Below are 27,371 nucleotides of genomic sequence, written 5' to 3' on the forward strand. Positions count from 1 at the left end.
TTTTCTTTTTGCTTTTAATCAGTAAATCATCATCTGCTAGGCTCTTGGCTCTGTGGGAAGAGCTTATTTGCCAAAAGATGGCAATAGCTGCCTGCTGTAGAGATGGGTAGTCTGTTTTGCACTGTGGTGGGATGCTGTGGCTTTCTTTATTTCCTTGATTTTTGCAATCAGTGTTTTTTGAGGTGGATTTTTTTTTGCTCTCCTTTTAATGATGTTCCAGTTCTGGCTTAAATAAGCACATGAAGTATTCTTGGCATGGAATGTACCGCTCAGACTACAGCCTTCCACTGTCAGGAAGAACATTTAATAGATCCTTGATCTCAAAATGTTCCCAGAACCATCTTGTGTATCAGATAATAGCATGTAGTGCAAGATCCTTAGTATTGTGGGCTAAAAGATGGAAAGCCTACTTGCACAACAACAGAAAATAATGTGATCCTTGAGAACATTGCACACATTGACTTCTCAGCTGTCAGTGGTCACCTGGGCCAAAGGCTTGAGCTGCATCATCGTTGCAGTTAGAAAGATGAACTTTTCCTCTTTATTACGAAAACCAGTTGGTGCTGGAGCCAATGGCGTGAGTCACTCATTCCTTTTGGGTTCCCCGAATCTCCTGGTGAATTGCAGGAAGTGTTTTTAGATACCAACCATTCTCACTGGAGCTGTGTTGAGTAATGCTATTAATGTAAAGAAGTGGTTTAATCTCCATTTAGTGAGCCAGTGTAAGGTAACGCTTAGAGAAATAGTTCTAGTGAAGAAAGTAGTGAATCTTAATCCTATAGGAAAATAGGTGACTCAGTGAAAAACATTTTATCTACTCTCTACCAAACCCCTGTCTTTGGGTTGCCTAATAGTGACTGTGGATTGCAGCTGGCAAAGAACAAAGGACGTGCCTTGGCCTATGATTATGGGGTCATTCTCGGTAATAGAAAATCAGTTTCTCTTTTAGTAGCTTAGTGCAGTCCTCTGAAACAACAGTGTCCGTGAGTCTTGACAAAGGGAGGTGATCCTGTAGATATGTCTTCCCTGGATGTTTCACTCCTACCCACGTGAGTGTTTCTCCTAATTTAAGATCAAACAAAAAAAAAGCCTGGTGCCTTAAAGTTCCCAGATCTCTCGGAAATTTTAATTTCTAACAGTGAGAATGCTTAAACAGTACATGGGATTACACTAAGTGAGGCAGAAAGGTAAGCTACCAGCAATTGATGGAAGAATGAAACAGTGGAGCTGCATCGTTTTCTCATGCTATCCTTTGGCAGACTGTCATTGGGTTTATATCTGACTGCAGTGCCCTGTCTCCCTCTACTGGGCAGAAATCACAGCATTTACCCTGCAGATTTGTACATGAGATACTATAGAAAGTATTTCAAAACTGTTGTTAACTGTAGGGAAAACTGGAGCTGTTTTATCACGTGACATAAGCAATACCAGTGAAGCAGCATCAAGAAGTGTTAAGTCTCAGTATTTTTGGAGGGGTTTGATATGAAGATTTGTAAGGAATCTTCCTTTATCCCTGAGTAAAAGGACGTGGTAAGGAGCAAAGCTGACAGGAGGCCTTAAATAGCAGTATTAGCTAATTGGGAATGGGCTGACAATCTCTTCAGTCCTGGTATTGGGCAGAATGCTTGGGGGCCTCTTGATTCCAGCAGCTACCAAACATCTCACTTCTAGCACAGCACTCCATCTTGTCAGGAGTGAGCCTGTGCCGCTGGCACCTTTGTCGCACTGTTGTGAAAGCAGCAATAGCTTGTACACTTCAGTTAGGCGTGCTTCACCAGGAGAACGTGCTGTGTGCTGCAAAGTTGAAGAGTAGATATGTTAAATAAGTAGTAGACAGAGCTGTGGTCTGCTGGCCGGCACAGCTCCGTTTGCCCCAGTATAGCAGCTTATATTTCTTCCTAAACTTGACTGCCTACCTGAAATGACCCATAGCCTGTACTAACCTTGAGAAATGGTGGCTGTAGCTGGGAAGGTGCTAACTGACACACTTATTGAGTGACAGTGAACTGTTCTTTTACTGTTTTCTACCGCAGGGCAATTGTAGCCTGTAAACAGTTGCTCCTCAAATGTATCGAGCTATGCCTCCATGCTACGGCTCTCCCCTGCCTGACACCCCTGGCTACTCAAGAGAAATCCCTGCCTTTGCTTTTCCCAGAGAAAAGAAACTTATAAAAGTCTGACCTGAGCATGAAGAGTTGGAGTTGAGAGACCATGAGATGCTACGTGCTACCCTGTGAAGTTTGCCAGTTCAGCTTTGTGAACTGAGAGGAAACGAGGCAAGCTGCAGCAGTATGCAGCTCTCTGTGATAAACTGCCCTTTGAAATTCTTGCACATCTCCCAGGATGCAAACAATAGAACAAAATCCCAGCCCCTTTGGGAGGGGTAGGAGGGCTGTCCCTTGAAGGGCTACTCTGCTGTCAGTGAAGGACCTTGCTGTTCCTTTTTACTTCAGTAAATGAAAGGTGATCCACATCTCAGAGAACACTGAGCTGGATGCAGTCTGGCTGGTTACCTGCATGTGTTTTCAGCACAGTATCTGGGTACTCTGTGTGTTAATGCATTTAATATGGCAATATTCTGGGGAAGTAGCATCATCCAGATCTGCATGTGCTTTTTATTTGATGGTTTTAACTGACAATGGGTGCATATACTGATGCCTTAAAGCAATTTGACTTCTTTGAAACTCACAAAATTGCTCTGAAAGGAAAATACCTGTTTCAATAATTCCTGTATTGTAGTTAAGTGCCAACAAAATGTAGCACTTCTTCACATTCTGTCAGTCAGATGAGTTTTTCTCTGTTGGTACTACCATCATATACTGATGTGATTTCATTTTTCAGTGTTATTGCCTAAGCTTGACTTTGTTATACCTTCTTTCCAACAGAAAAATTTATTTCTCCATCCTACTGTGAGCTCTATTTCCATTTTGAAAGGAAATGACTCTCAGCATAGCATATAGCAGTCTCTGCAGCTTAGCTCTCTAATCTTATTTAAGGCCAGATTTTTGCTCGGCCTTCAAACAGATTCATTATTTAAACGTTTTTTGTCTTTGAGAAGGATTAGCTTGTTTTGTAACACAGACTAATTGACCGTCTATAAGAAGGGTAAAAACTAAGTTGCAAGGCAGGCATTTTCAGGCTGGATGTGGCTCTGGGCAGCCTGGGCTGGTGGTTGGTGACCCTGCCCATGGCAGGGGGTTGAAACCAGATGGTCTTTGAGGTCCTTTTCAACCCAGGCCATTCTAGGATTCCGTGGCTTCCTTGCTATGTGTCAAGCAGTAATTCACAGTTCCAGGAGTGGCATAATAGCACGCTTGCTGGCTGTGTCTTGGCTTTTGTTGGTAACTATCACATACTTTGAAGAACTCAAGTACTTATTTTTCTTCTGCATAACTAGAAAAATATTTGGAATAATCTTCTGGAAACTTATTTGTTTTAACAAGCTGAAAGTAAGTATAACTTCCGCAGAGCAAGGGATTCCACACTAGAACAGCACAAGAGGCTTTGTATTTCTCTTTCTTGTGCTGACTTGAAGTAAATGGGGCTCATTATTCTTGTTCCCTCCAGGTCATTCTTGACTGGGGTGTTCCCTCTCTCCAAGGTAATGAGACAGCAGGCTTCCAGAAGGAATGCTCTAGAATCTTTTGCTTCCAGAAGCATGCAGCAGTCTCAGGGTCTGCTGTCATAACAAGAGTTCTCGCAGCTTTACAAGGGGACTGTCTGTGCCTTAATCGGCTTGGAGGTTTTTTTCCCTTTGAGTTTCCTAAGTTTAAACTGTCTGCATTTTTGCATCCCTCCTTGCTTACTCATTCCACAGAGCTGTAAAAAGAGCAATGCATTTAGTTTCTAGCTGGCATGTGGGCTGAGACAGGCCACAAAAAAGCACCCTTGAGATCAGGCCAGAATCAGTAGCGTAATACTGGAAGGCTGTTTTTCTATAGAGTTGCTCCTATACATAACAAGCGTCAGAGGTTGATGCCTGCAGCTCTCAGGACCAATAGGAAGCATTCACTCTTTGATCTTGGGGAAAGATATTGCAAGTTCTTCTGTACCAATTAAATGGAAATGTCTTAGTCAAGACAGGGTGTAGCTGGAGCACTTGTGCTTGGCTCAGTGAAAGTCATGCATTGTTCTTGCTCTCCCTGCACCACTCCTGCCAGGAGTGGCAGGTTCTTAATCTGTGAAAGAATTTCTGTGCCCTTTCCAATGCAGCTGGTCCAGTGGCTCTGCCTGTGAGGCTCACTATTTCTGACTCCTAGCCCACTAGTGTGGCATATAGTAACAAAAATTCTAGCTTGAAGTGATTGCTTTCTTAGAAAGCAAACCGATGGCTTTCAGTTATTGAGTACTGTATAGATAGGTGATACAGATACAGCTGCTTTAAACCAGTTTTGGATCACCCAAGAAAGGGAGAGATCACAATCCAGTAATAAAGAAGGAATCTCTTCCCCTTTCCCAAGGAACAGGGTTCACCAAACACTCCAAAGGAGGTGATCTCTGAGTGGAGATGCTTCCCTTGTGGCTGCTAGCCCTTAAATGAGGTTAGGGAGGGGTGGACCCAGGGTTGCCCCCTTCTGGTCACACAGGTGTATTCCTTCCACTGGTTCAAGCCATGACCCAATGGTTCCCATACCTGTACTACAAACTAGAAGGCTCAGTCTCCCCTCAAATAGCATAGAAATAAGTATCTGCAGAGTACTTCACTAAGGTGGAATAGTGGAGTTGACTAATCATGCACCATTGGCTGTCTCAGAGAAGTCTTGATGGAGCTGTATGTAGTGTTAGAGGGAAGATAGTGTAACCAGCTATTAAAGGCTGTGGGCATACTGATATTCAGTGTCAGTTAGGGCTTTGGTTTGGTGTCTGTAGTTGGATTAGACCTTCTTGGTGCATATGTGAGATAGGGGAGGATATCTATGTTGGCAGACTAATTGGGTAAAAATGTAGAACGTGTACCTGCATCCTGTAACTGAGAATGAAACCCTACCTGTCTTTCCCATGAGTTTTAACTTGAATCATCTAATGAAGCTCCTACATTTTAGTAAGCTCTCGATGACCCTCAGTGCATCCCCCTAAGAGTGTTTCTATTCCGTGCCCTGTGAGTGGAGAAGATAACTGATTTGTATTTGTGTAACCTTTCCAAAATTCAATGAACTGGAGAAGCTGCTTACAAATGTTTGTTGGTTGGGGATTTTCAGGTGGGGGAGCAAACATAGCCTTTAAGTTAATAACAGGTCTGTATAGTTCTGCATTACAATTACACCTTTAGCAGAAGGTGTGATAAAGGTAGAAGAAGAAACTTGCTTCAAGACCTCCTTGGCCCTTGCCCTAGGTGTAATTTGCTATTAACTCCTTAATTAGGCTCTTTTTTTTAAAGGCTTAGTACATCTAATGAGGAAATGTTTCTACTAAATACATTGAGTGAAGAGAAAGTAACTAGAAAGTAAAGATGAATGCAGCAGTTATCATGCTGAGATTAATGGTTGTAGTCTTGCATACAAACCCCAGTAAGCCAGTTAATAAGTACTGGACTGTATCTGTATTATGAAAAAGGGATCTGGCTTTTGAAAACAGCTCCTTTACAGGACTGTATTTTTATATAACTTAAAAATAATTAAAAATAAAGTGAGTTGGACAGCTAAAACTTAATTTGAAGAAAAATTGGAATTATACGTTATTTAGTGTCCTCCACAATGTTTTGCTTGACACTTCTTGAGAAACATTCAGACAAAGCAATTAGTGAAACCCTAAAAATATATGTATTTCTGTGGAAAATTAAGTGTTTACTGATAGTGGGTGTCATTCCTAGATTATAAATTAAGATATGCTTTTCTCAGTTTCCTTCTGACTGCTTGGAGAGCTAATGGTGAGATTCCCAGGATTCACCTCCCTGAAATGTCTTTGCTTCAGGTTGATTTTGGGGAGAATTACTTCATCCTCAAAGGTGTTTTAAATGTCGTTGCCATCTGGGTGTGAATTATGAGGTATTTACTGTCTTATTTTGCTCTTGGATTCTCAAGGTGATGGATATTTGTGGGCACTGGAGATGAATTCTAAAGTCCTTTTTTCCAGTTTAGCTTATCACAGAATCACAGAATGACCTGGGTTGGAAGGGACCTCAAGGATGATGAATCTCCAACCCCTGCCACACGCAGGGCCACCAACCTCCACATTCAATACCAGACCAGGCTGCCCAGGGCCCCATCCAACCTGGCCTTGAACATCTCCAGGGATGGGGCATCCACAGCCTCTCTGGGCAGCCTCACCACTCAAAAATGTTCATGCTTTAGAAATAAATCACTTGGAGATTATAACTGTGGAAGAGGGGGATTCCTATATAGTCTTCTGGGGGAAAGTTACACTGTTTTCAAACTTAAAATCATGTAATGGTGTGAGTTGAAAGGGATCTTGAGGACCATCTTGTTCCAACCCCAGCTGCAGGCAGGGACATCTCTTGCTAGATCAGCTTGCCCAAAGGCTCATCCAGCTTGGTCTTGAAGATCTCTGGAATGGGGCATCCACAGCTTTTCTGGGCAGCCTGCGCCAGAGCCTCACTACCCTAACTGTGAAGAATTTGTTCCAAATATCTCATGTAAATCTACTCCTTTCTAGTTTAAAGCTGTTACCCTTTGTCCTGTCATTATACACCATGATAAAGAGTCCCCCCCTAGCTGTTCTGTAGGCCATGTAGGTGCTGGAAGGTTGCTGTAGTCTTGTTGGAGCCTTCTCTAAATCACATCCTGTCTCCATAGCTCAGGTGCTCTAGGCCTCTGAGCATCCCTGTGGCCTCCTCTGGACCTTCTCCAGCCCCTCCATGTCCTTGGGAGGGGGTCCCTAGAGCTGAGCATGGTGCACATGTGGGCCCTCAAGAGAGCAGAGCAGAGAGGGACAGTTCCCTCTGCTGGGAAGATGTTCTTGCAGTTAGACAGCATCAGGCTTGCATCTCATACATCGGTTGTGAGTGTTTGGGTGTTTTTTGGGTTTTGTTGTGTTTTTCGTGTTCCCCAGGTGTGCCAAGATGTGGGCATCCATAGGACTAGCTGTGCTGCTTTGAGAAGTATAGTTCAGATTATGTTGGGTGAAGAGATCTTGCTCCATTCTTTGGATATTTGCATCAAAAGAAGTTGAAAGGCGATCAGCTCATAAACACACCTAAACCAAAGGAATGGAGTGTAGGCTGCTGAGGTTTTGGGGTTCTTTTGCAGTACAGGGATCACAGCAGAGGCCTGCTGTTTTCCTAGTACAGCGAAGACTGACTGTTCTACTTCTGATGTGCTTAGCAAGTAGGAAGTGTTGGAAGTATAAATGTGCTTTGGCCCCTGAAAGGAAAGAAATATGGAAAGCTTTTATGCCTTCACTCTACAGCGACTGTGCAAAATGTAAAAAACTAGGACAGTCATAAAATCATCATAGAATCACTATACAGCTTGGGTTGGAAGGGACCTTAATGATAATCTCATTCTACACTGCTGTAACAGGTGTGACACCCACCAGGCCAGGTTACTAAGGGCTCCATCCAGCCTGTCCTTGAGCTGTTCCCCTTTGTCCTGTCACTATCAGATAGGTTGGTCTCTGTCCTGTTTATAAGTCTCCTATAAACAGTGAGAGGCTGCAATGAGAGGGCAGAGCAGAGGCTGTCAATCACTCTGCACTTCTTATTGTAAACATACAAATGCTTTTTATCACTCAAACATGGAATTTATTTTCCTTTTTGTGAGGAACTGTGGAGGCCTAATGCTAATAGACAGCTCAGCACTACTGTGCTGCTCTCTCACTCTTCCTCCTTAAGAGCACGGGGGAGAAAATACAATGGAGAAAAGCTTGTGGGTTGAGATAAGGACAGGGAGATTGCTCGTCAGTTGCTGTCACAGGCAAAACAGACTGCATGAGGGAGATTAGTGTAATTTATTACCTATTGATAATGGGCCAGAGCAGTGAGAACTAGAAGCAAACTAGGGGAATGAGGGCTGTAGTCAGTCCTTAATGCTTCGTCTTATTTGTTCCTTTGTGGTTGCTCTCTGCTCCTGTTCCATGTGGGATCCCTCCCATGGGATGCTGTCCTTCCCAAACTGACCCTCTGTGGGCTTCCCACAGGCTGCTGCTCTTCAAGCACTGCTCCAACATGGCTCTGTAGCACGGATCCCATCCTTCAGTCACTGCTCCAGCACAGAGCCCCAGGGGGGGGTTGTTTCCCCAGACCTTCTGCTCCACTATGGGCTGCACATGTAGCTGTGCTCTGCATGGTGTCCACAGGCTGCAGAGGTCAGTCTTTTCATTTGTGGGCCTCTCCTGGGCTTCACCTTCTTTCTTCAGCCTGCCCTTCTGGAGCACAACCAGCGTTAATCACTTTGGCCTTGGATAACAGCCATACCACAGGGTCCTGGAAGATCTCTTAATGCTGCTTGTGCTGCTAATCTTTCCTGTCATTCCTATGCTTCACAGTGGCAGATTTGGAGTTGCTGTGTTTCTTACTTCTCTTATCTTCCACCTTTTTCAAGTTAACATTGGCACTGAGACCACAGTGCTGAGATGTCTCCTTCAGCACGGCTTTGTGCTCTGCTGTGCTCTGCGTTCTCCATTCACCACCAGGTTCCCATTACAACCTTTCTCCAGGATGAGAATCTTTCTGCTGGGTGAATGAAACAAATGATTGCAGTGTTAGCAGTCACCCTCATGATGGGGCAGGCTTGGTGGGTGAGTTTGAAATCCATTGGTCGCTTATGAGAGCAGTTAGATAAAACAACACGTAAACGTGTATGTGTGAGGCAGGTTGGTGTCTGTGGGATGCAGCTTGTCTCAGTCTAAGGCTGGTGAGTCGTGCCCCAGAAATAACTGCTTCCCCTGTTGATTATGAAGAGGTGAGGTGAATAAGGTCAGCATGCATCAAGTCCATCTTGAAATCTGAGCAGACAAGGACCATCTTTGAACGGTTCGCTGTGCTTCTCAGAACCACTGCATGGTTAATAAGGAAGAAAGTGCTTTTGTTCTGAAATGTTTGTACGTGGCATTGAACAGCAATGCTCTTTGGGACCTGGCTACAGAACAATGGCTTTGGGAAGGTCGGGCCATTCCAGCATTCTACTTGAGATCAGGGGACCACAGCACAAAGCTGGCTCAAGCGAGCAGTGCTGGTGGAGCTGGGAATTACCAGTACTGCTGGAGGTCTAATGACGGCATGTGCTGGAAATGTTCAAAGGCTGCAGGCTGTACGTAATCTGAAGTAAAGGTGCTTGTGGATATTTTCTGCACCAACATCACTGAAATGTCTGCGTGTGTTGGATCGAAGCCCAGCTGCACAGCCCAGTGCCTTGGCTGCCCACCCAGCAGTGCTTTGGGCAGCTGAAATTGGGAAATCACAGAAAGTGTGAGTGGGGGACTGGATGCTTGCGCTTGCAAGTGGTTTTAGCAAATAAGAATGAAGTTGGTGTTTGCTTCATTACGACCTTATTTAAAGAAGAGGCAAGTACTAATGTAACTTTAATTGTTGGCATTATTTGAAAGGTAACTATATAACACTTTCATGTATAAAACTGGAGAGAACAGTAGGGCCATTGCTTAAGCTGTGGTTTAGGAGGAAAATATAATATAATACAATATAATATAAGCAACTCCTACTAAGTTTTCATTGAATTGTAGAATCATAGAATGGCCTGGGTTCAAAAGGACCTGAAAGATCATCTGGTTTCAACCCTCCTGCCATGGGCAGGGTCACCAACCCCAGAGCAGGCTGCCCAGAGCCGCATCCAGCCTGGCTTTTAATGCCTCCAGGCATGGGGCATTTTGATGATAACTTATTTTAAAAGTTTAATACTGCTGGTCCCAATCTGAACTCACTGGCTTTTAAAGTTTTGGCTCCACTCTCTTAGTAGTTGTATCATTGCAGCAGGTCTCAGTTTTTCCAAAAACCATCTTGTAAACTCGTTGGGATGGCATCTAACAGAAGATTTGGGTTTCTTTGGCACAAATCGCTTGCTAATAAATCAAAGAACCAGGGCAAGAATTAATCTTGCATTTTTACCAGCCGGACACTTTTCTAGATGGTGTACTTTGGTGCTGTTTTGTCTGAGAAAGAGTAGTAATAGCATGAATTTGGAGATTGCCTGAAGCATCTTAATCTTAGTGTTATGCTAGAGCTTGACCATCTGAATCTTGCGGAAGGCTTGGGATGTGAGTTGACAGTGACCTCTTAAAATGCGTGATAGTGTTATGGAAAGATACAGAAGCTGAAGGTTCCCAGCTTCGGGCACTCTGAGTGTTCTTTTTTTTTTCTTTCTTTTTAATGAAGGTTCATTAGAACCGACTTAATTTGCCCCAAGGTGGAGTCTGTGTGACCTCACTTCTGTCTCCTATGTGCTCTCCAAATATTGCTGTTAGCTTTTGCTGTGCTAACAGCAGGCGTGATGTTGCTGTGTGGGAGCACTTGGTGCATCTGCCTGCAGGGTTTCATTGTGGTTTCAGTATTCCTGTTGAGTTAGCGTGCTCCTGTGGTGCATTTCCTAATGCTTGTTTTACTCAGTACCTCCCTGTGTCACTAGGGTGCCTTAATACCTCTGGCACCTTTCTATTTAACCACTTTCTAGAAAATTAGTGCATGCTGTGTGCACTACAGTCTTATTTGTGGTGCTTGGTATTTTTTTTCCCATACGGTTTCTTCAGTTTCAGTGCAGATGAGGGGTGGATGTGGATCATCATTCCTGCTCATGGATGGTGTGGCAGAACGATCGGTGAGTTCTGAAGGCAGCTTTGAGAGCTGAGCTGAGATCAGGGAAGCAGGTGAGCTTCTTGTGAGAAGGGCAGAGGCAGACTGGCTGTTGAGAGATTGCAAGAAATACGGGTTGCTTTCAGAAGTCCCACCTCAAAGGCTGGGGTTTGCATGCAAGTAGGGCAGCGCCAGGTAGCAAAATGCTGAGTGTGAATTACAGAGCTGCAGGAAGAGGTGTTGCTTTCTGTTGCAGACTGAGAGGCTTATTCACTTCTAGAAATTGAAGCTGATAAATTATAATTCAGTGATGTCTAAATAGGTGTCACGCTGAATGTGGTATTACACTGGCTTTCACCTGGAGGGCTTTGCAAACTTCCTCTGGGTAGATTGCACTGAACAGTAACAGACTTGCTCTTTGCCTACCTGAATTTTTGTTTGTTGCTGCTTTTTTGTGTACAAATTCCATTGACGTGAAGCCCTTTTATTCCTGGCTGTTGTGGAAAGGAACCTCTGAGCACGGAGCTGTCAGTGGATGTTAAGTGTCAGTGTGTAAATGCTGTCTGTTCAGCTCGCGATCATCAGGCGATTGCAGCTGGTACTTCTGTGCTCTTTGGACCAAAGAGCAATGCCATGGATGTAGAGATACTCGTTCATCAGAGGTTCTCACGTGGCACATTCACATAATGGAACGAAACAGGTCTGGTTTTGCTGAGTTTTTTAAGCCTTCTATGGAAGTAAAAGGCTTTAAGGTTTTTGTTTGGCAGCGCGTGTGGTTTTTGTTCTGTTTTGAATAGCAGCTACCTCTTCATAACCATGTTTTTTCCTAGTAACTGTGGAAATCCTTCTGCTGCTGTCTGGTGTGCTAAGTTAAGAGCAAAGATTTATGTCGCTGTTCACTTTCTTTGCAGGTAAAGAAGGCCTTTTTCGCCTTGGTGGCAAATGGTGTGAGAGCAGCTCCACTGTGGGAGAGTAAAAAACAGAGTTTTGTAGGTAAGTTGTTCTAACGTGATTGAGTTGTATTTGAATTTTCAGCGTGCTGCACTCTGCACTGTTGTGGGAGGTGCTCTGGGTTTAGCCATGGTCTGACATCCTAAGCGATGCTGCTGGGTTTCTTTGTTTTCTCTTGTGAGGCACGAAATGTTGTTAGCTTGCATAGTTGTGCTGTTCTTTGACAGTCACAGTGACTCTTTGAGGTCTTGAGCTTCTGAAATTTGTTATCTAGTGTATGCTTTTCCCTGTGCACTTAAAAATAACCGTAATGGTCACAAAAAAAGAACCGTGAAAATAAGAACTATGGAAAGAAAAATATAACACCCATGTGCTTGTGGTTCTCTGCGTGTTCTCAGTAAGGTGCACTGTGAAATCATTGAGTGCCAGAACTAACTTGGAATGCCATGGATATTATATCCCACAGTGGAAGAAATAGATTTTCTTTCGTGAGACTGAAAGAAGAGGAGAAGCACATAGGTTGTGGCTTTGAATGTTAATTCACAGTTGTATATTTTTATTGTGAAGTTTTGTATCAATGTGAACATTTACATACGTAGCAAATGGGCAGTGTGTTGCACAGATTTATTGTTTATTACATTATAGAGTGTGACTGTAAATTGAGAAAATAACTGAAGTTCTGTGTTTGAAGTGTCATGTCTGAAGAACTTTCTTTCTGTATCGCTTTTTGTAGGAATGTTAACAATTACAGATTTCATTAACATACTGCATAGATACTATAAATCTCCGATGGTGAGTATGATGTTAAGCCTCTATCGGTTGTCATACAGTATAGAAAGTGAAATATCAAACTGCTTGAAGGATGGACTGTACTTATTTTAAGTGTCTGGAAGCTTAGACGTGTCATGAGTACACTCAGAATTTTTTGAGAGAAAATGCTTTGCTCAAGGAAGTAGAATGGTGTATGGATACATCTATTCAATTCCTGGCTATAACCATTTAACCATTAAGGTCCTATGAGCTTGGGCAGGTAAAATAATTTTCTGCTTCTGTTAGACATGTGTAAACATGAGGAATTTCCTTAATGAGCACTGCCATTTATTGTGTTCTGTGTGGTGCTTCACCATGAGAGCCTTGGGGTTGGGTACCAAGCTCCATTTGGAATTGCAGCTATTGTCTCTTGGAATGAAGGACCTGCAATAACCTATTTATTAAAAACTAGGCAGAGTATAAATGTATGAACGTGAAATACTTGATTATTGATCACTGTATGTGTTTTTGTCCAGATTGTTTCAAAACACATGAATTAAAATTAATCAGAACTCCATGTAAATGGACATTATCAAACAATATTGTATGCAGGGCTGGAGAGTGCTTGAAATTGTAAGAAAAAGTTAGTTGTATTTAAAAATCAAATATGTGGCTGCACAGTGGCTGGTGTTGTTTTTATTAATGTATACCTTTATAAATAAATCAGCGTTGTCTCATAACTGATAGAGAGTTATTCTGAGAGGAATATGTGGAGCTGAGCACAAAGCTGGCTTGTGGAGCCGTGGGGGAATTAAGAGGTAACTCAAATCCTGAAGTGGTGCTTTAGAAAGAATGAGTTAACCTAGTTGAACAAACGCAGAGGTTTTAGTTGCGTGGCTGAGTTACACAATCAGTTGAAGATCTCTTGACTTCAATTAACTGTAATTTAAAAAATTCCCATTGGCAGTCGGTTGATGAGGTTCTCTTGCTTACATGTTCATACAAACATTTACATCCCTTTCTTGTTCCTGTCAATGCCAATTCCCCACTGAATTAAAATATACGTACTGTGTTTTAGTAGCTAAAGAATTGGCAGTTGGATGGAACAGGCTTCTGATGTATGTGGATGTGGCTGGATGTGGCTCTGGGCAGCCTGATCTACTGGATGGCAACCCTGCACATAGCAGCGGGGTTAAAACTAGATGTTCATAATGGTCCTTTTCAACCCAGGCCATTCTGTGATATCGGGCTTCTCAAAGTTAGGTGATCATGTCTGTTCTTGATATTTACAGTGATATATCTTGTCACATAACCAGTGCTCCTGTGCAGTTTCACTTATGGTCTAGCAGTTGCCATTCCTGTTTGTGCTATCTAACATGCTGTTGTGCAGAAGTCCATAGAAGAGGTGGTGCTAAACACAGCCTCTGGGCTGGGGAAGGGTGAATAACTGAGAAGTGGCAACATCTGACCGAAGGGTGACTGATGCAATCTCCTGTAGAAGAAGAAAAAGAAATAGTAAATGTTCGGTTGGGGGATGCTCTAGTTCTACCAAGTGCAATTGTGCTGAAAATTCAGTTTTTAAGTATTTTAATCACTCCTAAACACACCATGTCCCTCACGGTGTGAAGCATATTACTCTTCATGAGCTAGATAGTATTCTTTAATGACTAATCAGGAAAGTTCAGGTACGTTCATCCATATGGTGTCATCACAGAGCTGGACTTGGCCTCATCTTCTCAGCAGCTGAGGAGTTCTCCTGTTCTTCTCATCACTTTGATAGACTGAACTGTGCTCCACAAGCTTAGCTGGCTTCTTTTTTAATCTTTTGTTTTGTTTTGTTTTTTAAATACCCTGAAAGAAGTCTTTACTACTCATCTGGACATCTTTTATACCACCCAGAAGGAGTACATTGCGTAGCCCAATTATAGTGTGGTAATTTAACATTCTCTTACACTCTTTGAAGGGTGCCAGTTCCAGTGTGATCCAAAAATGGTCTCCATTGGCTCACAGAAGAGTGGAGTAGGTTTTGTGGAGGCTCCTACCCTTCACCTGCACACTCTTCAGCTCCATCAGGGCTTACAGAGGTACAGGCAGAGAGGAGCAGTGTAGAAGGCAACAGGCTGCTTTGGCCTATGCTATGGCAAGCACAACTGTTACCTGTTGGGAGTGGCTGGCTTGCAGCTTGGTACCTGAAGAGAAAAGCAGCTTCTGCATCTTAAGCCCTTTCAGAGAACCATGAGCAGTGTGGAAGGAGCTAAAACAAGTGCATTTTTGTTTGTAGTTCAACAAATGTAAAGTTAATCACTTTTTAGCATTAAGAGGTGATCAGGATAAGCTCTTGTTGAGGTGTATGAGGGATTATCAGAGACTTTCCTCTGGGTGATTATTTCAAGGTGAGTCTAGAAGAGATCTGGGCTATAGCTTGGGCAAGTGAAACATCTCTCCTGTCCCCTGAGATGTGGTCCTGTGTGGTATTCTGCACCGAGCAGGATTGCACACTTTTGTCTCAATGTTGCCAAGAAATATTATTCTGGTCTGGGCAATTAGTTGGATTCTTGTTAAATTGCCCGCAATGAAAAATAAGGGAATAATTCAGAGATAGATAATATTGTTAATTATTTTGGGTTTAAAATTAATACCTTCCATCTATTGTAGGTTCAGATCTATGAATTGGAGGAGCACAAAATAGAAACCTGGAGGGGTAAGTTCATTTACTGCTCAGTTGCTAGTTAAAAGTCTATCATTAATGTTAAGTACAGTGGATTTTTAATTAATCATAACATATTTTTCTCCACATACTTTTTAATAGAAGCAGGAATAATAAAAGCTTGTCTGCTTCTTCCTGGGGCTCTTTTTTTTTTTTTCTACCTGGAACAGTACATGAACTAGAAGGATTATGCTATGTATTGCTTCACTACTTTTCCCTGTTCAGTACCATCTCGATATTTTCTTAAAAAGAAATGGAATCACACCAGGGGGTGCACTGGCCTCAGAGTGATGTCTGTACCTGGAATGGGAATGTAACTGAACCGGGGTGCAGAGTGAATAGATGGTTGTAGGTATTGAGTGAAGTGAGAGTTGAGCAGCAAGCCGTGCCTGAGAGAGCTGCACAGTATGGTTACAACACTCATAGCATGTGGGGGATGTGAGCAGAAATGCTGAATGCAGCCAGGAATCTTTGTGAGGAAACGGACTGCATGCCGTGTTATAACATAGATCAGCCCTCTGCACAAACCAGTCTGCTCAGAAGAGATCAGCAAATGGTTTGCTGTGGTCGCAGTGACCCCTGGTGGTAGTCAGCTTAATCCTGTTGGAATTTCAGCCTCTCTTTGTTGTCGGCATAGATGAACATGCACAGGTGGTAGGGTATCTATAGTCATTGTCTCCTCTGCTCGTTTAATTTTGTGCTAAGGAATTCATGAAGTGCTTTTATGAAACTGCTGCTGCTTTCCCACAGAAATGGTAATGGTTTGCTTTTCTATGCACAGAACTTTATTTACAAGAGACGTTTAAACCTTTAGTGAACATCTCCCCAGATGCAAGGTAGGATTTCCCTTTCTGTTTTGCTTAACTTGAAAGAAACGAACTCCATTTCAACACTGAATTTGAGTCGTCTTTCGCACAGAGAAACAGCTTCTATTGTAAACTAGGGCAGGAGAGTGAACTTCTGATTCTTGCTTTTAGTTTTTGGGATAGGATTGCTTATACCATTTAAAGTAAGCTGTAGTGATTATCTCCAAGTAATTGCATGTAATATCCTCAGTAGTATTGTTACTGTTAAGCCATGAACAGGTTATTCAGTTTTGTCATAAGGATTGTGTCTGAATGGAGCTGCTTGCATGGAATATCCTAGAAAACATAATTTGAAAGGCCTTAACTTCTGTAACATTTAAAGGTAATGCCGTTAACTGTGTCCTTTCTATGGGTTTGTAAACCTGTACATGCATCACTTGATGTTACTCTTTCTTGGCAACCATTTATTTTAAAATATGCTTTTCTCCTCAGCCTTTTTGATGCTGTATATTCATTGATCAAAAACAAAATCCACAGATTGCCAGTTATAGATCCCGTCAGTGGAAATGCACTTTATATACTTACCCATAAAAGAATCCTCAAGTTCCTCCAGCTTTTTGTAAGTACTTCTGTTTTGCTTTAACTGATATTTTCCCTCTACCCACTCACCTCCAGCCCAGGTAGACCTCTCCAATGTTAAGCAACGTGTTCAGAAACTTCATGGTAATCTTCCATGTTTGGGCACTCTGTTGTTTCTCCGTGCATCTTTTCTGCTAACAGAGAAGCTCAGGTGATACACTGTAGCCTAGACATTACCTTTATTTGGTTTTAATCATCTGAAGGCAAAGAAGCAAACACCAAACAAAAAACACCAGGGATATGTCTTGGCTTTTTGAGTATCTTGGTATCGTCTTCTGGGTGATCTCAGCTGCAGGAGCTGTTTTGATTACATGAGTAGAATAATGTCTCATCTCCTAGAGCCAAGCTTAACACAAGTTACTGTACTGTATGTTGGTCACAGGAATGGACAGGAGGCAAAGCAATCAAAAGGATGTCAAAATAAGCATGCAGCATCTCACATCTTTGCCTTCCCTTTTCAGATCAATGGGGATGACATAGTTTAGGATCCAAAGATTTTAGTGATGGGCCATTAGAAAAACTGACAAGCAAAACAGCTTAGATGTGTAGTCTCAATTTAAATCTTGTTGGAACAGTACTAATGCTTCTAGATCTAAGCTTGTTTTGGCTTTATCTAAACCTAGTAACAGATTATCATAATGATCTGTAACAATTGTTTGGAGTCTCAAGATGGATGAGTGAATATGTTTCCTAATTACGTATGGAAAACTCGGTAACTGTGGTGTGTCATGCAGAAAACTGCATTGTGTAAATACATTCATCTGCCCTTCCTAGATGTCAGAAATGCCAAAGCCTGCCTTTATGAAGAAGAATCTGGATGAACTTGGAATAGGAACTTACCACAACATTGCCTTCATACATCCAGACACTCCTATCATTAAAGCCTTGAATATATTTGTAGAGAGAAGGATATCGGCTTTACCTGTTGTGGATGAGTCAGGTGTGTGTTGATTCTGCTGTACACAAGTGTGGTAAGATAAATGCTGTTGAAGCCTGGATTGATTTTATATATGTATAACATTGTGTGTATATATGTAATTTATATATATATGATTAGAATATGTAGAATGATTATGCAAGATAGAGGCTGACAGACGTGGAAGATTCATCATGGGTGGCCAGTTTTGATTTGGTTTTTTTTTGTTTGTTTGGTTTTCTATCTTTCCTTCTTGATCTCTCTGTATCATTACAAAATAACAAATGAAAACGGGACACAAGAAAACTTTCTTTCTATTGCAAGCACTTTATTAATACATGTTTTTCTTTCTAGGAAAAGTTGTAGATATTTATTCCAAATTTGATGTAATAGTAAGTATGCCTTTTAAATTCTATTGTGTTTTTTATGTAGTGAGCAATTAGAAATTAATGTGCTAATATATAAGTTTTTATTGTACTTAATAAAATAGATGCAATGTATGTCGAGTGGCAGTTCCAGCACAGTCCAGGAGAGGGAGTTCGAGCCTGCAGATAGAAAGGTTGAAGAAGACTTACCGTTTGTTTTCCACTTGGATCTCTGTAGTAGGATCTACTTAATGGGTAGAGTTCAGACTAGCCAAAATATTGTCCTCACCTGGCCTTTGAAAATCAAAACAAATGGTTTGTTCTTCTAGTATATTCTGAAATCTATAGAACATCATCTTTCCTTTTTTCCTTGTGGCAGAAGCAGGATGAGTGACATCAAGCCAGATATTAGGTAACGAAGTAAGGAGACTTTCATGGGCCTAATGTATAGTCACAAAACATTATTATCAGTTAATCCAGTCTTTCTATGATGTGTAATTTAGTTGCACCTTTGACTGTTCCTAAAAACTGCAACTGAAGAGCATCTGCTTTGTTTAATATGTGACTTGGAACAGACTCAATGTACCCCCGAAATGTGTGTCTACTTGGTGCCAAGATATTTGCTCTGTTGAGTACTTTATCACTAAGTAGTGAGCAGTGTGCCTTGTTTTTCAGAACCTTGCTGCTGAAAAAACCTATAATAACCTAGATATCACAGTGACACAAGCCCTACAGCACCGTTCTCAGTATTTTGAAGGTGTTGTAAAGTGTAGTATGCTGGAAACACTGGAGACCATTGTTGATAGGATAGTGAAGGCTGAGGTGAGTTTGCCACTGTTTTTTTATTTCCCCTCCCTGTAAAAGTTGTGTGACCAAACTAATAAATAGGACAAATTTATCCTTCTGGAATTATTTTGGTTACTTGAAGAAAATATGTTTTGTTCATGTTTACATATGTAGGGATCAGATTTGATTTGATTTCTTGACTTACATATACTTAAAAGAATACAAACTGTGAAACAAAGCCAGGGAATAAAGTCTTACCAAGAACTTGTTCACCAATTGTCTTGTAAATGACTCAGTGCTTTTTTCCTGTACTTCTTGTGTGGTTTATCCTCTGATTTTAGTTCTGGGAACCTTCTTACACATAGATATGAATGACTCCTTCAATTTTACAACATTTTTTTTTCATTTTTGGGGCCATAACTGTACATTTGCTTAATATGAGCAGAATTCCCATGTTGTAAAAAAAAAAAACCCCTCAGAACTTCCATTAGGTGATTTTGACACAGCTTCCTGCATCAGCTTGAGCTTCTTCCTGAAACTCAGTGATTTTAGCATTGCTGATGCACAGATTCCAAATGTGGCTGATCTAATTAATGTCTTCAGAAGCTTTAGACATTTGGGTTTTCAGAACAACTCCTACCCTTTGGCTCAGTCTAAACATAGTGAGGCTATGCAAAAATGAGTCAGTCAAAGCCACAAGGGAGGCACTAATTGATGCTATTTTTAGCTGCCAGACAAAATGTTTGATCTCACTGGATGTGAAACAACTACACTGTCCATTCTTCTTGAATTCATTACACTGAGAGAAGAAAGAGTGTGTGTGTGTGTGTGTGTGTGTGTGTGTGCACTGAAAATATCACCAACATAGATTTGGCAGAAAGAAAATGCAAAACATATTCTCCCACTTTCCCCCTCTCGCAGTGTTTCCTCACAGTGTCAGCTGAGTGTGACTCTGCAAATACATCTGAGATCCTCTTTTTTTCTTTTTGCTTTATCTGACTGGCGGCGAAGTTATTGACCTCCACAATAAACTCACATCTGTATGAAGTCAAGACACTGCAGCTTTCTTGCTGTCACTTCTGTGAAAAGATGAGAAATATTTTTCACTTTCTTCACAATTGCATTTGATTAATTAGACTTGAAGCCCAAATTCATTTTGGGTAAGAAGTAAAGCAGTACCAAGGTCTCTACTTGTGACAGACATCCTTCTGAGGATGACCTCTTTATGAGGTGGCTCAGCTATGACCCTTTGGTTGCACAGCTCCCAGCTTGAGCTGGGTTGCAGTGCTGAGATGAGGGCACTCTCCCATTCTGTAGTATTTTCAAGGCATAGATCTTGGCTTGTCTGCCATTTCAGGTATGATTTTATTGCCGTCAGGCAGCTGTGTGCCTTTAGCTCTTACTTCACATCAGGAAAATCTCTCAAAATGTTTTCCCTGCTCGCAGGTTCATCGTTTGGTGGTAGTGAATGAAGCAGATAGCATTGTGGGTATCATCTCCCTTTCTGACATTCTACAGGCTTTGGTACTCACGCCAGCAGGTATGGATGTTGCATTCTGATGTTTGCCGTAAGTCATTCAGTAGTGCATACAGCTTGCTGGTCTTTGCTGGTATGATAACAAATACGTTGCTGATTTAAAAGTTGTGTAAGTTTGATTATACTCTTCAAATAAGTGTTTCACTTCTCTGCAAGTAAAAGCCAACAAAGTGCTTAATTGTCAGTATTTGTCACTTTTTGCTGTGTTAGAGATGTCACACCAGAGTGAATTATTCCGGTAGAACTCTGATGTATCACTAAACTTGATCAGGTTCCCTTTAACCTATCAGCACATTTAATTTTTTCTGCTACTTTTACTTGGATTGTTTTGTTGCTTTTTACTTTTGCCCAAGTCACTGATCTGCTCCGTGTTCTTAACTGGAACTTCACTTTGGTTGTGTAAATGACTTCAGTGTCACAACGACTAAAGCAAAGTTCTCCTCTGGCTTTGTGAGAAAGACAGACAGAAAATGTCTGAAGGTCACAGTTTTGCCTTCAAAATACCACGTTGAGGAAACAGAGCTGAGCATATCCTTGAGGGGAGTTACAAGGGGGTTTCCCACTCCCGTACTCCAGGTCATGTGCTTCTGGTGCTTAGCATGTGGCAGCTTCTCATGAGATCCCTCTGTGAGCTGCTTTATCCCATTGATCTGATGGGAAACTTGGCCAGCAAAAAAGCTGTGGATTCATCAGGTGTCACAAAAGAGCCTAGCCCTAGAGAGCAGGAGGTAGCACAACACACAGGCAGGGCTGTGCTGCCAGCAATGTGGGGTGACAAAGTAAAGATGTCTGCAACGTAGGTCAGAATGTGATTCACCTCTTACAGTGGATGTGTGAGGACGACCAGGTAAATCACGCCCTGTAAATGCCCTTTTCCTGTTACTGACCAGAAAGAAAAATGTGTTGACTGACAGGAATTGAGACTGGTGTGCAGGAGGAGGGGGGAAATCAGTTGTGACATGAAAACTGGGTGAATGTAATGGATTTTTCAGTGTTTGTGATGACGTATTACAAACAGTTGTTGGCAAGAGCTTCTGCTCACTGGAGCTGGGTGTCGAAGCCAGCTCACCTTAGGGGTCACTCATTGCCCAGCGTGTAGGCAGTGCTTGGAGAGGAGGCGCAGCACTACATGGTTCTGCTCAACAGCTCTTTTGGATTCTTACTGTAAGCAGAATCTGCCCCTGAGCCAGAAAAACCACTCAGTGCAGTGTAGTTAAACTGAATTCCTACCTTGTGGTTTTTTTTCCCCAAGTATGACCTCACTTTTTAAGAGCACTGTGATGATTAAACTTGGCTCCCTGGGCAGATGGACAGGCTTGCAGCATGGCGTTTTTGGGGAGCGGTACTTCAAAGGCAGTTGTGACTTGGAGAATTACCCTGCCAATGAAGTTAGAGGCAGGCCTCCAGGCCTTCTTCAACCTGTGTTAGCATTCAGCAGTCCTGAAGTGTGCTCCTTACGGATGCAGTCCAGTCCTATGGTTCTGGTAACGTGGTCAGACAGTACTTGCAGCGTTCAGAACGAGCGGTGCAGTTCTGTGAGGCAGCTGCTGTATGCATTGGGAAATCACACGTGCTTTCCTCTTCTGTTAACAGGTGCCAAACAAAAGGAGAATGAAAGTGAATGACTGCTGTGAATGTATAAACGTTTGTAGGAGAACTTGAACAAAGTTTCTGGGTCAAGTTTGTCTCGAGAACAGTGACTGCAATAGAACAGAGCAGGATGGTTGAGAATGTGTTTTGGGACTTAGTGATGGATGATGAGTCTATTCCCCCCCAGTGATGTCGCAAAAAAACAAAGCAGCATGACAAAAGCTTATGTTACAATGTAGGCTTGTATTTCAAAACGTCTTCAGAACATTTGCTGGAAGACTTCACACGATGTCCTTCATTAAAATGCACTGTATTCTGAAACTTTTTCATTTTGTATTTGACAGAAGTCACTGGTCAGCAATGGATATATGTGACATAAGGCAAGTGTATGGCATATTCATATCATAGTGCCTTATGTCAAAATACAGCAATATGTCATCACTGTTGCCCATCACTGTCAAAGGAAGTATTGTGTTAAATGAGACACTGTATTTGAATGTGAAAGTCTTTAAACCTAAACCAAATCAGTTTCAGTTCTCATTAGACTTGTCATAAAAGCTGTAATTTGAATATCAGTAGACTTCTTTAAAACTTTAATGACAGTTTTGTGTTAAATGTCGCATTCTGAACCGAGTTGTAAAACGAGACTGATTTTAAAAACAGCTTTATTTATTTTTACTTTCATGACAATTTTTTACACATCTTTGGTGGATAGCTAAAATTTCACCATATCCATTAATAAACTGTTGATTGTTATACAAACCAGTGGCAGATTTTCTCATTATTTACAACGTTGGAGTTGTAGGGCTGTTGGTCAGTCCACGTGAGTGGAGTTGGAGATCCCAGCAGTGCTCCGTGCTGTGCTGTGCAGGCACCGTGTGGGAAGGGACGTGCCAGAGAACCAGACTTTCCACTGTGTTGAAGATGTAAAATGATGTCTGTACGACTAAAATGCAACTCTGTATTGTATGTGATTTGTACAGAAGCCGAGGAAGGCCGTGGGGTTTTGCTGATGTAAATGTACTGTAACATTTGATGATGAGATTTTTATAATTGTAGATGGAAGAAATTAAACCCTCCAACATCCGTTTGGTGTTAGCGGCTCTCGCCACGTTTTTCTGCACGTGTGATGTATGTGTGTTTTGGGTGATGTAAGCTCCACACAGATGTTCCCATTTTCCTTCAGCTTATGAGGCAGCTTGTGCTGATGGCACGGTGCAGGTAGTGCTGCTTCTGGCAGTGCTGTGTTTCCAGTGGGAACGTGGCCCCACAATAATGGCACTAGGCTGACCCTTTATTTTTCCATGTATAAACACTGAAGCAAAAGGTGAACGATTTGCAGTTTGCTGACAACATGTGAGGTTTTTAAGAGCAATGGAAAGCCCTTTCTTCAGACCTCACTTCCTGCAGGAGATTTTGGAACAAAATGTGTGAAAGTTTTCATCCTACTGATGTTTTTCGTGTGTAAAAACATTCTTGTACACAGGGACAAACTATTCTCTCACACTCTCATTGCAAACCGTTGTCTTGTCCAGCATCTTTTCTGACTAATGACCTGCCAGCTGTGCTCCCTGTGCTTCTGAGAGGCACAAAACTGAGAAAGCAGCCACCTGGTGGGGCCAGCTGCTCACTGCTGCTGTTACAGACCAGCAGCTCAGCTCGCTTGTCTTTGCTGGGGAAAGGAGCGACAGAAACCAGAAATAGCAGCTCTTGTGCTTCGTGAGCTGTGTGGAAAGGGATCATTGGTGGTAGATTGAAATTTCACGTGGTCATCACTACCTGTAAATGCCATCCAAGCTGCACAGGTGTGACTTCTTGAAAGCCTGCTTGCTGTTCCAGCACCAGAATTACAGCCAGCTTTAGAAGGTATGGGATGGAACTGCCTAAGTGCAGCACTCTATCTCACTCTGCCTAGCATGAGTCTGCAGGAACAACATTTTCAGTCCTACATTAGGGTAGTTCTGGAAAAAATGAAGGGTTGAGCCACTGATAGATGCTTTTTTCTTACATTATATTTAGCACAAAGTCTTTTGGCCATATTCCATCCAGACAGCTTTGTGCCTGTCTGCATAAATTAGCATGCAGAATGAATTTGCAGTTTTCAAACAGCCATGCACAGAGTCCCTGTTTTAACATTATTACAAGTGCCATGCATGTGTTATGGACACTGAGCTAGCAGAATCATGGAAAGCTGGGATCCTCAGTGATGCAAAACTGTATTCAGAGGATTTCTACCCTTGCTTTCTGAAATTCAGTTCTGAATATTAATTTAAGCGTGACAAAAGTATCATCAAAAAGGCATTTTCCTTTACCATGCTCCTTGTCCTGGCACAAGTACCTGTTACACAAACTAAACCAACCATGTCATTTTAATGCAGATCGGTTTACTACAGAGCTGGGAAACTGCTTGTATCAGCTTAACGAAGGCATAGAAGTAAATGGGGGTAGAGAAAGGAGGGATGATTTGGCAGCAGTGCAGCATGTACCACGCTGTGTTGCCAGAGCACCTAAAGCTTTCATGTAGGACACTTCCCTTTCACGTAGCTCGCTAGGGAAAACCAGACAGCAGTTGGTACCTATGGAGCTGAGACCACAGAATTCCCTTTCTTTACACAGATGTGGTGATGCTGCAGGTGGAGGTCTCAGGGAGTTCTTCTTACAGCTCTGATAGACTATTCCATGGCATAGATTGTCATTCCCAGGTATGCTGAGGTGCTGAAGAAGTGGATTCCATTCAGCCAGCCGGATGGGAAAGCCTATGTGATTGATTCCTGTGCTGCCCCATGTGTTTCCTTGCCAGCAAGAGATGTCTGCAAAAGATAATTATTCTAAAGTACTTCTTGGTCTTGCGAGGGATCAGATGATGTTTGCTACTGACCTGCTGTGGATGTGTTTAAGTATAAGGAAATGTCTTTGTAGAACTATGTTTGCCATTATTTTTTCAATTAAGCTCAGCCCCTCAGTATTTTGCACTATCTAGAGATGCTGTGAGCTCATTACTTCAGAAAATTGTCCTTTGCTGACATTGATCATTTGGCTGATAAAAACACTTTCATGTTGTTTTACTTCTGGACTCCTTTCAGTTAAAAGGTCTGAGGTCTGTAAGCCTTGCAGACTGTATTTGCTGTTTACTAGCAACTGAATTGCAACTGTTGAGTCTGAGGCCTATTCATCTCCAGTCCTACAGAATATTGCTCTGCTGGGAATGTTTGGGTAACGCAGAAACAACCGACATTGCTTTCCAAGGCTCGAGTTCTTGTCCTCCCAGCAGGCGAGGAATCTGACTGAAGCAGTTCCAAAACTGCTTTGAGAACACACTTTGCCATCTTTCAATTGAGCTCAGGGTAAGCTGGAGTCATTCAGTTTCGGTCCAAGCAGAGGTGAAACCATGCGTGCCTAATCCTGCTGAACAGCAGGCTCTCCATGCTCAGCTCTCAGGAGCAGCCAGTTTGCTTCAAAATCTTCACACCTTATGTGCTCCCACATTAAATGTTTACTAGGGGTAATCTCCAGGAGAAAACGTCATTCTGAATAGTTTTATAGTACCCTTGTATCCACATCACGTGCATCATGCAAAAAAAAAATGTTCTGCAGACAGTGCTTTTTGCTCTTAACTCCAGGTCCAAATTTAAAGGCAGTTTTGAGTGTTACTTTATTGGCACTCATGATGATTGCATTGATTCCCACTGAGGTGCATGCAGAGAGGTGACAGGTACACATACAGCAAGCTGATCCCTGGGGTGTCCCTGCCAGCAGTGAATGGCAGAAGCCCATAACATCAATAGTCTCAGTGATAGGAGTTGCAGGTACCATTTAATGCAGAATTATTTCTTTTTAATTTTTTTTCTACTATTATTCTGTCAGCATTTCTATACAAATGTTGGAGAATTTGATCTCCATCAAAATCCATGAGGGGCCAGGAACAAGTGCAGGATGGAACTGAGTGTACTTCCTAACTTCAGTGGGCAGCAAAGCGTATGCCGTACATGTAGGAGCACACCCAGTGCTAACATTGGGTGCAGTTCCAATAACTCCTCGGGAAGCTGCTGATTTGCCAGAGGATTGAGCAGGTAATTAAATTGGTAATTGCTGTTATAGGAACTGAATGTACAAGTCAGATGTGTTTTGCATTTGGAACCTGAGTAGCACTGTGTTCGTGGGTTTGTATGTGCTGGATTGCCATAAAAACACTTAACTGCTGGGTTATGTTTCCTGGAGGAAATTCATCGCAGCTTTTTCTCCATCACAGCAAAGCAGACACAGGCAACAAAAGACAGACGCTTTCCAGTTTCTCAGCCTCCACATCTGTTCCTGATCTCACTGCATATACATGCTCTATTTGTGCCGGCACTTTTTGTTTTGGAACCTAGACCATGCCTGATGTGTTGCATTTGTTGACCATGTCTGTTGGTAACATGTTTACAATAAAATGAATATAACTTATCAACGATTGTATTCTTTGTATAACCAGTACAACCATTTAATTTGAAGGAGCATCTGGTACAGAACTGGCTTGGAACACACCCTGAGCATAGGTGCCTGGTGTCAGTAACTCATTCCAGTGTTCTATGAACTCCTTTGTAGTTCACAGGACAACCTGCAAACACTCTAGGAACGAAGATGCTGGAGTAGTGCTAGGGAAGGGCAAAGGAAAAGCCCTACTGCTAATGCTGCTGCTCCAGCCTGCTGCAGGGAAGACACAACCTGAGCAGTACAGGAAGCATTTCAGCTTATCTCCCAGTAGGAGAAATGCAACAATACCTCCTCAGATCCAGAACATCTCTGCTTTAGCTACTGATTGAGCAGCAGCGTCCCAGATTGCTCCCAAAGGCCAGTTGGTGATAGCACCAAGTCTCGGTGCATGGAGAAAGGACAGAACTGGTCTGAGAGTTTCTCATTGGCCCATTTCAAGTGGCCCAGACAAGACAAAGTTTTTCCTGATGGCATAGGGAATAGCCACTTCCTTCCAAAGAACCAGTGGAAGAAAAGAAAGTTGTAGGTTTTTCCTAATTTTAAAACACGCCAGGAGGGATGAGCCGTGGGTTCCTGCCCCACTTGCTGAGCAAGCATGGACACTATCCTAGGATGGAACATCTCCATTGCAGTTAGAAGCAATAAGTAAATCAGCTGGTTGGGAGCAGAAAATCTGCAGTAGTGAGCTCTCCTTATAGACAGTGAACAAGTGGAAGTTAACAGGAATGAAACGAATACACGAAGGTCCAAAAAGTGAGGTAAGAGAACAGAATAAGGGGAAAGGCCTAATCAACAGAAGTAGGGTGTCAAGGAAGAAGCAAAAACAATCAGAGAAATAAAAAAAATAAAAATTGGTGCTTGCCAGAATACCTGAATACTACAGACAAGTAATATGAAAGGATAATGAAGTTGAAAGTGCAGCTACCATGAACTTCATGTATGTTTCCTGACCCATTTACGTTGTTGCAGCTCCTCCCTCAGCCTTTCCAGTCTGCTGGCTTGGTAGATGGCACAAACATTGGGCAGTGCCACGGTTTAGAGAGCAAAGATAACAGCAAAGCTGCAGAGAGATTCAGTGGATGCTACTGCACCACAACATATCACACCATGCCAGAGGGAATCCTGTGACTGCCCTGGGCAGAACTGCCCCTC

General features: G+C 42.3%; 1 protein-coding gene across 4 annotated transcripts in view; it reads left to right on the plus strand.

The window, feature by feature from the left end:
• PRKAG2 (protein kinase AMP-activated non-catalytic subunit gamma 2) overlaps positions 1–26,189 on the plus strand; it is a 187,225-nt gene extending 161,036 nt beyond the window's left edge. For all 4 annotated transcript variants that reach the window (XM_042888104.1, XM_042888106.1, XM_042888105.1 and 1 more), the window contains 10 exons: positions 11,611–11,692; positions 12,384–12,442; positions 15,056–15,101; positions 15,889–15,943; positions 16,406–16,532; positions 17,327–17,492; positions 17,823–17,860; positions 18,509–18,655; positions 20,066–20,159; positions 21,750–26,189. In XM_042888104.1, coding sequence (XP_042744038.1) covers positions 11,611–11,692; positions 12,384–12,442; positions 15,056–15,101; positions 15,889–15,943; positions 16,406–16,532; positions 17,327–17,492; positions 17,823–17,860; positions 18,509–18,655; positions 20,066–20,159; positions 21,750–21,781 — 846 coding nt within the window. In that variant the 3' untranslated portion in view covers positions 21,782–26,189. The remainder of the gene's footprint in view (positions 1–11,610; positions 11,693–12,383; positions 12,443–15,055; positions 15,102–15,888; positions 15,944–16,405; positions 16,533–17,326; positions 17,493–17,822; positions 17,861–18,508; positions 18,656–20,065; positions 20,160–21,749) is intronic.
• The last annotated feature ends 1,182 nt before the right edge of the window (positions 26,190–27,371 follow it).

The sequence above is a fragment of the Lagopus leucura genome, unplaced genomic scaffold (genome assembly GCF_019238085.1).
Source record: "Lagopus leucura isolate 7727_CA_CO unplaced genomic scaffold, USGS_WTPT01 Super-Scaffold_100157, whole genome shotgun sequence".
Taxonomy (NCBI): domain Eukaryota; kingdom Metazoa; phylum Chordata; class Aves; order Galliformes; family Phasianidae; genus Lagopus; species Lagopus leucura.